General features: G+C 40.8%; 1 protein-coding gene across 9 annotated transcripts; it reads left to right on the top strand.

Annotated features, from left to right (window-relative positions):
• The first annotated feature begins 1,214 nt into the window (after window positions 1-1,214).
• Window positions 1,215-11,756, top strand: b3gnt5b (UDP-GlcNAc:betaGal beta-1,3-N-acetylglucosaminyltransferase 5b). 9 transcript variants are annotated; one of them, XM_081598024.1, is made up of 6 exons: window positions 1,215-1,345; window positions 1,426-1,479; window positions 1,586-1,623; window positions 3,510-3,658; window positions 10,053-10,224; window positions 10,298-11,756. In XM_081598024.1, exons 5-6 carry the CDS (start codon window positions 10,114-10,116, stop codon window positions 11,492-11,494), a joined length of 1,308 nt encoding a protein of 435 aa, XP_081454150.1. In that variant the 5' UTR covers window positions 1,215-1,345; window positions 1,426-1,479; window positions 1,586-1,623; window positions 3,510-3,658; window positions 10,053-10,113; the 3' UTR covers window positions 11,495-11,756. The 9 variants fall into 9 exon arrangements, with proteins under 9 accessions (XP_081454150.1, XP_008431502.1, XP_008431504.1 ...); XM_008433280.3 differs by having other exon boundaries at window positions 1,586-1,628; XM_008433282.2 differs by having other exon boundaries at window positions 1,343-1,479.
• The last annotated feature ends 334 nt before the right edge of the window (window positions 11,757-12,090 follow it).

Below are 12,090 nucleotides of genomic sequence, written 5' to 3'. Positions count from 1 at the left end.
TGCCAGGCGCATTGTTTCTGCCATCTCATCTGGTGCAGTCTGGATTCCTGCAACGGTTTGGCCACGTTGAGGTTTCTGCCATGGTTATGACTTTGCCTTTAACTCCTTCCTAACTCTTGGCCATACCTTCACATATACACCCTTTAGAAAAACAGTTCTGCTCATTACACACACACGGGCGGGCGCGCGCGCGCGCGCACACACACACACACACACACCCACAGTTGCTTAAAGAAGGAAGTTCCTTATGCAACAATGGTTATTCGGGCCAATCAGGTCATTTTTAGTTTTATCAGAAGACAGGACATGCGTCATAAAAATGGTGACACAAGTAAGAGAAATCTGATATCAAACTTGAATAATAAAAAGTATTGTTATCAGCATAGCTATCAGCAGTGCTTGCTTTAGGGTTTGGGATTATAGTTCAGGTTGAGTTTTTGAAATGCTGATTAGCTGTGCCCACACAATATCTTGTTGGCATGATTATGCATTATACAAAATTGCATGAAAGTAAAAATAAAAAATAAAGCAAGAAGAAAAATCTCCCCAGCTGCAAAACATTCAAAAACAAAGGGGAAAACCGTCCAAACGAGTCAAACATGTTTGTGATTCACGTCTATTTTGGTCATCTAAAAATAGAAACAGTTGATCTATTCCAATATTATGCCGATGTTAATGTTTTCTGGTCTAATATTAATCTCACTATTAAGAGACCCAACTCTTAATAGTGAGACCCAACACTCGTTAAGTAAGTGACTGTTGGAAATTTTAGAGATTCCATTAAAATCTATAAAACAAAGCTGCTCTAACATTGCTCTGACATGTTTGTTTTTGACTGCTTTCTTTGTTGACACTTTGCAATTACGTCACTTAATCATTCGAGGCGCCATGATGGACGAGAGTATTCAACTGAGCGACTGAAGTTGTTTTCGCCAGTTTATTCATGGCTTTTACGTGTTCCAATTAGTCTGTGAACGTAACACACGTAGTTCGCCATAATGCAATATTTGATATCTTTCTAATCACATTTATAAAGTATATGAACGTTAATCTTCTTACCTTGTAGAAAGTGTTTCGCTGCAAATCAGCGGTTACACCGAGGGCTGCCAGTCATGATTGACGGCTGCTGTCCATCCCAAAAGTTATACAAGTTAGGTTTCCACCCCTGTCTGTTTGTGCAGTCGACCGCGCAGCACTCTGTGGCCATTTTTACTGTGAAATCAACCAAATAAAGGCGATATTGGGCTACCAGATGCGCGTTTCTTGACATATAACTTACAGGAGCTCACAGGCTGCTTTGACGGAGCGGGTCGCGTTTCGAAGAGAGTAACGTCACGCGCAAAAGGTCAATTCTAATGTTTTTAAATTATTGTTTATTTACAAAAATTACTCACTTCAAAAACACAAGTTTTTGCATTTTTACAGTGTTTTTCAAACACAGTAAAACCACAAGTTATTAAAGACAACCACGGTAAACAGGTAACCGTAAATTAATTTAGCACGTTAAAAAAAACTTGGGCGGTGTGTCCTTTGTTGACTCGTGAAGAGAATTATTTTTTTTCTTTCCTTCTTTCTTTTTTTTAAGGCAGACCCATTACACGCCATGGCTCAGCTCCAGGCGAGGTAATGTAAGTATCTCTGTTTCGCTAAGTTCTAGGCTAACGGTAACGTTAGCATCGCAAACAAAAGAGGAACTGGTTAACTAGGGTGGTTAGAGAAAGACTGGCGAAACCAATTTTATTTAAACACACACCACTATACAGACGGTGTACAAGCACTTTGAATTGCCTTGTTGCTGAAAATGTGCTATATAAATAAAATTACCTTATCTTACCTTACACTATACAAGCTCAGACTGGGCGGAGAACTTCTCTAAAACAGCAAGTTGTTTCACATACCTTATACTTATCTCTGGACTTTGGCTGGGCCACTTTAAACATATGCTCCAATGTAGCTCTGGCTGTGTGTGTAGGGCCGTTGGAAGCTGAGCCTGGGCCAGCCACCTTTGGCTGCAATTACGGCTAACGGATTTTTTTCTTCCCCGGGTTGTTCTGCATTTAGCTTCATCTTATCAGCTCTGACCTACTTCTTTGTCCCTGCTGACGAAAAGTGTCCCACATGACGTTGTAGCCACTATTTTAGCAAAGGAGATGATGTTTTTAAAGCGATGTGCAGTGTTAGCTTTCTGCCACACATCATATTTGTCAGCCAATAATATCTGCTTTCTTCCAGCTGTCTCTTTCCTTTTATTCTTTTTTCAAAACCCATATTGCAGAACTAATAATTACACCATCAATAGATTGCCTTTGGGTGTTTTCTAAAACAACCCTGCTTTAAAATTCTCACTGCCCTGCCTCACATGTTCCTTGGTCCACCATGATGCTGTTTAGCTCTCTAATGTCCTCTGTCAAACCTCTGAGGTCAGAAACAGAAGATCTGCAGTTATATTGAGATTAAAGAAAAACACTGATGGACAGTTAAGTTATATCTGAATAGAGGTGCACCGATTTTCTTTATTCTGGAAGATCGACGATAGGCCAATACTTATGTGAAGCTGATCTTATCCACCTCTAAAGGTCTAAAAATCAGCCGCTGTCCCCTTCTGCTCTGCTGTGAGAGGTTTGACTGTTGGCCCCACCCACTAGGTCCTGTCTGTAATAATAGTTACCTCACTGTTGCCAACTCAGCGACTTTCTTACTATATTTTGCAACATTTCGGACAAAGAAATTAATAAATAAATCAACTAAAATTAGAATCGACAGTTGGCCAGAAAACTGCAATTAGTGCACTACTAAAATGCACTCGATTTTATTTAGGGGTAGCAAAGTGAAGGGAGCTGTATATAAATGCAAGGCACACTTTTAAGATTAAAAAGATATATATTTAGTTGTTTTTTGTTTTTCTTAATGAAAATTATCCTTTTCCTTCCTCTTCACAAGAGTAGAGTTGGTCTATCTCACGGGACGTTCTGTGGTTGAAATAGTACAAAAACGTGGAAACATTCAAAGGATATGAATACTTTTGCGCTGCTGAATATCTATGGGTTTCTTTTCGGAGATGAAAAGATGCTGCTTAGGAGTTAAGAAGCCGTTGGTGTTGTGAAAAGGAAAGAAAAAAAAAAGGAAGTGTGAAACTGAACAACCTGTAGAACAACCTGAACAACCTGTATGACTGTGTGTGCATGTGGTGTATTGTATTATTAAATTGGGACAAAGACAGGAGGACACGCAGGGATGTAGCTGCAAATTTTCCAATTGGCTTCGTTCGACGGCCGTTTGAAACTCTCTTTGGGTCTGGATCCTCCGTTCCTCTGCCTGCTTCAGAGCCACCTCTCTGGGCTGCTGTGAAGGAAGGGAGGGAGTGGAAACGGCACAGTCAGGGAACCTGGCCCTGTTTTTGTTTTTTTTATTCCTTTCTTCTTTCTTTTTTATTACCAGCAACTTTACAATCAACGCTATCGGTCTCAGACCAGGCATCTGACTGAACTTTCACACTCTCTCTCTGGCAGAGAAGCAGTGTGATCCTTCCCACATTGGGTGGACTGAGAGCTGAAGCCTGCCCCACCTCCTCACCTCGGGACTAACGCTTACACTTGAAGCAGAAGAGAAAGTCTTTCAAAGCGGAGCAGGGGGAACGTGGACTTACTCCGTCGACCCGGTGAGTGCTGGCTGTGGTCCTTACTGCGGGTGGGTTGTTTCCCACCCGCGTCCTGCTTACATCTGTCCTCACGGAGAAAGTCATTGGGGAGGAAATATTTTTAAAAACAGGAAACTTCAGTTTGGATGGATCAATGACTGCACTGTCTGCTCACCACCCTGAGCCTGACTGACTAATTACGTCTAAATATGTCTTAAAGGCCCAGTTTTCTTCACCTGCTCTCACTGAGCTCCGGTTGTATTTATGTGTCACTGCTGTAGTTTTTCTTTTAAGGTGTTTTTTTGCTTGCATGGCTAAAGCAGTTATTTGGATGAATTGATAACTGAATTAATCAGCTAACTTACCAATCGATTAATTGTTAGCTGGAGCATACGGACTCAAAAGAAAAGTGGCTGAAGGAACAACATATTTGTCAGTAGTTGAGCCACAACTCTAGAAAAATATATACATTTTGCATTTAAGATGAAAAAAAACAACAACAAAAAGATCGGTAAAAATGTTCTACCCAGAACTCCTCAACTTCTGTAAAAAATAAAAATGCTACTAACCACTTTTTGCAATCTAGTTATTAACAGATTAATAAAAAAGGAACAGATGACCTGTACACTGTGTTATGGTTAAGTTAAGCAGAAAGGGCTGGACTTTTCACTTGTTTGTAACTTCTTAGCTGCATTTCCTTTCTTTGCTTCAAATGTTCAAGCATACACTGAGCATACAGCGATCAGTGACATGTTGTTGCATTTTAAACAATAAAATAGTTATTCAGTCATTTAAAGAATGAATTGAATTATTTGCATTTTAATGTTGTGTAAAATAATATTAATAACAGATTTTGTTAAATGAAAAATCTGCTTGATGTCAGTTTTTCTATATGATTAATCGATTAATCACCAGATTAATGCATTGCTGAAATAATCATTAGTTGCAGTCCTGCAGGTAATAACATTTTTATTTTTTTTATTATTATTTATTTATTAGTATATTTTATGTACTTTTAATCTTGTATAAAATAACGTTAATTGCTTAAAGGAAAACTGCAGACTGTGCCAATTTTTCTCTTAGTTGTCAGACTAATCTATGAAATAATCTATATTTATTTTAAACTTATTTTTAGTTATCTTAAAAAAAGTAAGTTATGTATTATGTATTTCTAATATTGTATACATAACTTTAAATGGTTACATAAAAAATCTGTGAAATTCACCTATTTTTCATAGGATTGTCAGAAAAATCAATTACTGTAATAATCGCTATTTGCAGCCCGAGTTGTTTCCTGTATTTCTCTGCTTGCGTAAAAGGACCACAGGCATATGAGCAGATGTATTAAAATAAACATATGACACAGTATGAACAATGCTAAGATTTTTGCAAGCAGTTAACCCTTTTGCGTGCGAGGATTGAGGCAAATGATACAAGTTTTACGTGTGTGGAGTCGGTTGGATCCCATTTCTAAACACAAGGGTTAATGACAGTGAGTCTTCGTTTAGCCCACGGATGAAAATAGTGCGTAGTGAGTGTCGTGAGTGTGTGAAAAGAATCTCTTCATCACCCTCCCAGCACACGGAGCCGTTCATAGTCGGTGACCTCATTAGGTCCAGAGCAGGCAGTGATGTTTCAAAAGCTGTCGGGTCGCAGTGGGAGTCCTATGCCCTGGGTGTGATCCCCGCTCTCGAGGCGGAAGCAGGCTCTCTTCATCCGGCATTGTGCTGCTTTCACGCGCTCCCATTGTGTCCGAAAGTTTTCCGTGACCCTCAGCGCTTTTCGCCTGGCTCGCGCCGTAAGCCCCCCCATTATGACCAGGCTCACATCGCCACATCTGCTGCGTTAGCTTTTATCTTTCATCTTTCAGCGCTACATCTCTTCAACCCCCCTCCCCGTGTCCCTTCCCCGACTACGTTTAGACTTTTCAGCGCACGTCGCAGCTCAGTTTCCGCGGGTAAACACTCACGCAGGTGTTTTTTCTACCGCAGAGTTCAGTGTTGCCAGATAAAATTGGAGCTGCTTTTTGAACAAGTTTGAACCAGGGCGAAACAACTGTAGGCGGGTCGTTAATATTTCGGCTGCTTTCACAACAGTTGGCGGGATTTTAGAAAGGTTACGGAGGAAAATTATTTTGAAATAGACGTCAGTGCATGGCAGAAAACCACAAAGCTTTTAATAAAATACAGTGTTATTTCACTTATCTTGGTTCATTTGTTTTTAAATCTCTAGAATCTTAACATGCCATCATCAAGTGTCACTATGTATTGTAAAACTGAAACGTCATGATTTAAAAGGACATATCGCCACGAAAAACTCAAGTCACATTGTGTTTGAAAAGTCAAGTCCTTTGCTGTCCCACTGGAATCTGGTTCTGGTCAGAATTTAATAAAGGACAACCAAAAATGTTGTGAATTGTCACACATCTATGAATGTAGTCGATGCATGGGACACAAGATTATTTTATATATAATATATATAATATATATATAAAGGTGAGTTCATGGTTCCTTTTTTCATGAACCGATCAGGTATCTCTAATATACCTGATCTGCATATTAGAGATGTGCCAATCAGGTTTTTTCCTTCCGATTCCGATCACCCATGATCGGAATCACCCATCAGCGATTCCGATTCCGATCACCCATCAACCCTCAACCCATGAGGGCTGATCACCGATACAATCACATAATCCTTTTTTTTTTAATCATAAACACTACCAGTTACATTATGTGGAAAAAGTAACCATGAACTCACCTTAATTTAGAAAAAAACTTGTTTTTAATAACTTTTTTTCAAGAAAAAAACAAAATAGGCATTGTGCAAATTGTACTATCGGTAATACTATCTTTAACAGACTAAAAACATAAGAAGGCTCTGAAGAGGCTAAATAATGCAAAGAGTTCAAATAAAACCTCTTAACATTGCCAAAAAATTCAAGAATAAAACTTAACATTCAAAGGCAAATACAGGATCCATTACAATAAACAATCCTGAGTTACTGAATCAAAATTTCCTGATAGCATGGCGGCTAGCTGATTACTGCTAGTTCTGATTGGCTGTTTCTGACTGAGCGGAGTAATTATGCAGAACAGGGAGGAGGCAGAGGAGATCGATTATTTTTTCTGAGATTATCTGTCTCATGTTAGGACAGTGAAAGTTTTAATACGATTTTATAAGATTTATTTTTTAAGTTAGATGCTGCAGCTTTAAGCAGAGGTTCGGTGTGAGAGTCACTACCAGGTGGAGCAGAAGCGGCGCTCCGCCTGTCAAATATTACTACCTGTAGCGCGGAGCAGCGGTTCAACAGTGAGAGCAGGACCAGCGTCTTACATCGCAGCTCGAAGAGTTAAATAAATTTGCGGGTTATTTGTTTAGCTTTCTGACCGTCATGTTAATCCGGGTGAGTGTTTGTAGCTGTGCGCTGCTTTACCTGCTATCTGATCCTCCATATGTCTTTTTTACTGCAGTGAGCCTCGATGTAGCCAAACTCCGTCAAGTATGGCATTGTTTTTATGTCGTATTAGATTCGTCGTGTTGATGCATTTTGACGTGCTTCAATTTTCTGCCGCAACAAGCAAACTTCCCGATTCACTCAGTGCGTTATAGTTTCACATCGCTTAGGATTTGTTGCTGCGCGTTTGCGCAGTGTGAAGGAAAGAGGAGACCAGCTGCACAGGCAGGCTGGGAAATGAGATGCAGGTGATCGGTTTGTGTGATCGGCAACAAGAGACCGTGATCGGCGATCACCGATCATACACTTTTTCACGGAAATCGGCCGATTATGATCGGTGGCCGATCAATCGGCACACCTCTAATATATATATATATATATATATATATATATAAGTCAGACTTGGAAACCCTGCTTGTTTGCAGGTTCACTTTACACCACTGCTTTCACTGGAGTAGCCTCGCTTAGATGAGTAGTGTTTTTGTCTCTTAAAAGTCATGAATCATCATGCGATGATTCATTCATTTATATTTCATATGAGACTGACTATAACGTCCTAAGAAAGTGAACACACACTGCAGGGAAACAGCAATCCTAACCTTTGGTTTTGTTCAAATTTTATCACGTTGCAACCACAATCTTCAAGGTATTTTATTGGAATTTTATATGAAAGACCAAACACAGCATAGTGTGTCAAGAAAGTGAAATAAAATTTATGGTTTCAATATCGTCTTGTCATTTTGGCAATTTTACAGAGCTGGATATGGAGAATAAAAAAAGAGAAAACTGAGTACAAATAATGTTTCATTTCTGTCTTTTTCCCCCTCATCTATTCTGCTAAACAAAAATCTCAAATGTTATGTTTTTTTGTTGTTGTTTTTTTTTTACCATTATTAAAACCATCAATATCTTTGATATCCGTCATGTATGAAAAAAATCAAAAAGGAGTTTCACTAATTCTTGGATTTTTCACAACTTCTAATGTAAATGTGTGCTTGATATATAAAATAATTAATACCGTATTTTCCAGACTATAAGCCGCTCCCCCCAAATTGAAAAAAAAAAAAACAGTAAACATACACGTATAAGCCTATCTCTGCCGCTCTAGGTTTTCCACAACGATGCAGCAGCACGCAGCAGAGGGGGGCGGACACTCAAAATTTGAGTCATAACAGGTCAATTGAATATCACATTTATTATGGTTGAAAAAGAAAAAGCTGCCAAGTTTAGATTTAACAGAACTGATTATGAGGGCGTATGAGTTTAAAGAGAAAAATCTCCTTACTGTCTGAAACTGGCATGTGCTAAATGAAAATGGGCGCTTTCTTCTTCTGCTGCTGCTGCTTCTTCTTCATCTTCTTCTTCTTCTTCTTCTTCTGCTTCTTCTTCTTCTTCTTCTGCTAGATAACAAGATCCATGAACCTTGTTGAGGGAGGAAGAAATGGGTCAGTCATGCTAGCTTGACTTTGGCAGCCTTAGCATATAGCTGTGCTGTAGAATGCAGCGTGTTTTGGTTCAGTTCAGTTAAAAAAAAGGCAACCCACATATAAACTCTGATAGGTGAGCAGTAGATTAGATGTTTAAATCAGCTAATCAACACTGCTGCGCTAATGATGGTATTCATTTCTAGGGTCGCAAGAATAAGCATAAAGCCTGAAAACGTAAAACTGTAATGGACTGACCGTTCTGTTCTTTGTGTTTGAAATGTTTCCTTGTTTTTTGGTGTTGAACCCTGATACATTAGTGAAGTTGTTGTCAGTATGTTGCTGCGGCAGCGGGTCTGTGTGTAGCGTAGCCGACACAGAAAGCCAGAAAAAAAGAAGAATACAAGTGGTTTTGACTTGTTCTATGTTTTGTTTTTTTTTTCTGGTGCACTAAATTAATAATACCTACATATCCAAGTTTCTTTTCGATTATTACTCCGGCAACACCGCTACAGATGACAAATAAAAGAATTAGATTATTTTTTGCCTTCCAGCATTGTATGCTTGCGTGAAATTTCCAGATGTGGAATGAAACGTGTCCATAGAATTAGCATACTGTACAGGGTAGGATCGGACTACATGGCTGAAAAATGTGTCGTGATATAAGCGTTTCATGTCGGTTGATATTGATAAATATTGACATGTCGGTTGATATTGATAAATATTGATTAGGTTTTTGTTTATATTGCCTGAAATACTGCCAAACTGGTGATCATTCCTGTTTTATCCCGTTTTCACTCCTCACCATTGTTTATTTCTAAGAAGCTATGAAGCACAGTGGCTAAACTTGAAACTACTGCTGCGCATGTTAAGTTGTTGCTAGGTAACCTTGCTTAGCGGCCTTTGAGAGGTTGAGCCCAAGGTAAGGGTAGCTTTTGTCTGCCTACACCCTCTAAAATACACTTGTGGATTGGAGTTCAGTGAAATTATTGACCATTCTATCAGACATATATTCTGATAGACATATATTCTATCAGAATATTCGATCAGAATATAGACAGTAAGTTGCTGCAGCAGCTTACTGTTGCAGCAACTGATCACCTGTCTGTTGCCATAGCTATAGTTATTGAGCTATTGCCCAGCCCTACTACAGGATACACTAATCTGTGTTAGGCCAGTACAAGAGTTCTAGATGTAATGACCGCTTATCTAAAGCCATGCAGCATTAGTCTGTCTTGGGCTACATAAAATAGATTGTTTCTGGTTGTAACATAAGAAATCTGGAGAGTTATAAATACTTTCAATAGGGGATTTATCATAAGAGAACTTGGTGCTAAACTACAACACAAGAACAACTGTTTATTTGAAACACTAAACCTTTTAGAGCTAGTCCTGGCCTAAGTGACCCACATTTGTATACCGTCAGGCTCTAATTTCCATTTTGCGTTTTCAATGCCCATTCCACTTCTTCATTTTTAACAAAAGGCCATTGGAAATGAGAGTTAATCACAACAATACCTGTGTTCTCTTTTTACAGAACTACGTGCTTCATGGAAGGAAGATGATACACCAGGTGATTGACAGGTGTGTGTGTGAAAATGATTGTACCAAGATGGAGGACGTTTCCACGCAGAACCTTTGACTTCCAACACTACCCCTACCTTCGGCTGAATGAGCGAAGATTAGGATGGAAGACCCGTCAACTGCTGGTCTAAGAAACTGTAGCAACACTCTCAGACTTCTTTACCTCGCCGCCTCTAAACACACACCCTCTCCCACCAGATGGGGCCTACCTTCAACTGCTGGCTAACTTCCAGGATGTTCGTGAAATTGAAGCGCATTCGAAAATGCCATTTGGTGCAGCTGATGACAAGCTGCCTGCTGCTATCGGTGGTAATGATCTGCTGGGAGCAGCTGGACTCAGTCGTCGTCAGCCACGTCAAGTCCTACTCCTTCCGCTACCTCAACAGCTTCTACTACGTTAATAGGAGCCTCACCATTCCTCGCGAGCAGGCCAGAAGCTTCAGTGATTTCCCCTACCTGTTGGACCACCCCAAAAAGTGCGCAGACGAGGACGTCCTCCTCCTTGTCTTTGTAAAATCCTTCCCAGAGAATTTTGAGCGTCGAAACGCCATCAGATCCACCTGGGGCAACGCGAGGTACATCCAAAATACCCTGGGCATGACGGTCAAGGTTCTGTTCGCCTTGGGAACCGTTAAGAGGAAAACGACCGAGCCTTTTTGGAGCAAAAAGAGCGACAGCGGCTTCCGGAGGAAGCTTGTCCACGAGGACACTCTCTACGGCGACTTGATCCAGAAGAACTTCAAGGACTCCTTCCACAACCTGACCCTCAAACTCATCATGCAGTTCCACTGGATGCACAGCCGCTGCGCCCACGCCCGCTTCTTCATGACCACAGACGACGACGTCTTTGTCCACATGCCCAACTTGGTGAGGTACCTGCAGGAGCTGAGCAGCAGGAACGTCACCGACTTCTGGACGGGGAGAGTGCACATCGGAGCGCCGCCCGTCCGCAGCAAAAACAGCAAGTACTACGTTCCCTATGCGATGTACCAGTGGTCAGCTTACCCCGACTACACGGCTGGGGCCGGCTACGTCGTCTCTGGCGATGTGGCCCATAAAATCTACCAGGCCACGCTGACCCTGAACGCCTCCCTCTACATCGACGATGTGTTCATGGGCATCTGCGCCAACGCCGTCAACGTGTCGCCACAGCAGCACGTTTATTTCGCGGGAGAGGGAAAGACACCGTACCACCCGTGTATCTACAGCCAGATGATGACCTCTCACGGCCATGTGAAGGATATTTATGAGCTATGGCGGGTGGCGACGCACCCAAAGGTCCAGCAGAGCACCTCAGGACTGCTTGGGAAGCTGTACTGTACTGTAGTGAGAATGTATCTCCTCTGTAAACCCCAGTTTATTGACACCTATCCTTGCAAAGCAGCATTTTTATAGTGCAAAGAGGAAGCGAGAGTCCACTATAACACCGACAGTGATGACCGATGGGTTCATTTCTAGAAGTACCTCAGTCCTTTCCCTAGGACCTCTACCCTCACCGTGGTTTACTGCTGCAGACAAAGCCAGAAAGAACGGGTTGTTTTATTACTGCTAGAGTGAGACCTCCAACTTGTCTATGATTTTTTTTGTCGTGGTTGTTTTTAAAGTGTAGGTGTTGTGGGCCGACCACAGAATGTGAAATTAAAGTTCTGCAAATATGTGTCTGTGTTGTGCTAATTTTAAACCTAAGCCTCGTGCGAATGAGGTTTTTATTTCGGCAGTTTTTCAATTTTGTGTTTTGGAGCTTTCCACAAATAACAATTTTGCAAAAATACATGATTAGTATTTAAAGGTATGAAGCAAGAAACACATTTTCATTGCATAGTAGAGGGGAAAATTCATAAAGGTGCTGGTTAAGAGGTAAACTGTTGGTGCAACAAAGATGTGATTTTCTGACGGCAATAATTCAACCCGTTGCTACTGGAAAGTCGTTGACATCCAACCATTTCTATTTTGGCAACGCAGAAACTGGAAGTCTTTTCGATTTGCCTTAT

This window comes from Poecilia reticulata, chromosome 17 (genome assembly GCF_904066995.2).
Source record: "Poecilia reticulata chromosome 17, P_reticulata-male-v2, whole genome shotgun sequence".
In the NCBI taxonomy this organism is placed as follows: domain Eukaryota; kingdom Metazoa; phylum Chordata; class Actinopteri; order Cyprinodontiformes; family Poeciliidae; genus Poecilia; species Poecilia reticulata.
This window is presented reverse-complemented; position numbering and strand designations above follow the sequence as displayed.